The following is a 1,382-nucleotide window of genomic DNA, read 5'->3' as shown; positions in this document are numbered from 1 at the left end:
TTATCTTTGGTTAGAGTTCCACTGCTCCTAGGACAACTTCGGACTTACCATTGGTGGCTTTGTGTAGCCTACCCTACAGGAGACATTCCTGAACTTACTGGGTCCTAGTCCTTCTTCTCTATATCAATATCTCTGGTATTCCCAGTGTCAGAATCTCCAATTTTTTTCTTAAATTTAGAAAAGTCCATTTTAAGCTTCGTGAGACTGACTCTACACAACTTCTGTCCTTTTTCTACCTCTTGGGAAATTTCTTGCCTCTTCTTTCAGTGGTCCCAATTCTTTTTTGTCTTGATGCAATAGGAGGGGTAACTCTTGATGCCAATATTACTGATAATTGTTTATGAATAAATCGGGTGCCCCCCTACCCCCAAACCTGTGTTGGAATTCTAACCCCCTATAACTGTGCATGTAACGTAATGTAATCACACTCTATAATGCAATCTAATGTTGTGTTAATGAGGTCACACCTGTAGAGTGTGTCCTATACCTGACCACTCCTGAGTTATAAAAAGAACATATCAGACACAGAGACAGGCATCTCCTGGGGAAGGCAGATGCCATGTGAGATTTGCCAGAGAACCAAGGAAGGCCTGGGGCTACCAACAAGGAATGAATCTCCCTAGTTCTTAGGGAGTGGTTTGCCCTGTGACATCAGTCCTCTGATGCATCAAAGACTTGTTGCTTTTCAGTTTCTTAGTTATTTCTTATTATGAGAATGGGAGCGATGACTTCCAACCTCTTTACATGTTGGACTGGAAACTGGAAGTTCTCGCTGCCTTTCATTTAAGTGTCTCATTCTGCTCAGAGTTTTTTGAGTAGGAAAGGAGTTCTTCAAAATCTCAGAGAAAGAAAGTCCCCTGGCTAACAAAGTTAAGTTTGATGTCAGGGAGAACAGTCCTTTCTCCCTACTTCTCCCGTGGAATCACATGGACATGGGCTCAGCAATTCCTGCCCCTTCGGCTGTTTCCCAAGGCTGTTTACACACACATTCACTCCTGATATATTTCTAGTTCTTAACTCATTAAGGTATTGCTCATTTGATAAAATTATTATGGCTTTAAAAAGATGCTTGAGATTTTCTGGGCATATTTTGGAAAGAGAACATGTGAGCTGGAATTTTGTTTCAGCCACTTATTAGCTCTGAAGCCTTGTGTAGTTTCCTTAATGTCTCAATCTCTGTGCTCTCATATACAGGTTGGAGGTACCAAGGATTCATGGAAGTAAAATGAACACTAATTGAGATGATGTAGCTAAAATTCCTGGAAAATGGTTCCAATTCAGTATTACACATAGACATAGTTGGAGTTCAATACACATTGAATTAATTTCTTTCTTAATATATAATGTTTTGTGATTAATAGATTAGGGAATCTTGCATTTTG

At 39.8% G+C, this 1,382-nt stretch overlaps 1 protein-coding gene across 1 annotated transcript in view; it reads right to left on the bottom strand.

Moving 5' to 3' along the window:
- Positions 1–104: 104 nt before the first annotated feature.
- Positions 105–1,382, bottom strand: part of LOC103208077 (olfactory receptor 13C8) — a 6,028-nt gene continuing 4,750 nt past the window's right edge. The window contains exon 3 of the mRNA XM_007953755.2: positions 105–167. Coding sequence (XP_007951946.2) covers positions 105–167 — 63 coding nt within the window. The remainder of the gene's footprint in view (positions 168–1,382) is intronic.

This window comes from Orycteropus afer, unplaced genomic scaffold (assembly GCF_000298275.1).
Source record: "Orycteropus afer afer isolate SDZICR_OR568_19922 unplaced genomic scaffold, OryAfe1.0 scaffold00410, whole genome shotgun sequence".
Classification (NCBI taxonomy): Eukaryota; Metazoa; Chordata; class Mammalia; order Tubulidentata; family Orycteropodidae; genus Orycteropus; species Orycteropus afer.
The sequence above is the reverse complement of the archived record's forward strand: the minus strand, read 5'-3'. Positions and strand labels throughout refer to the sequence as shown.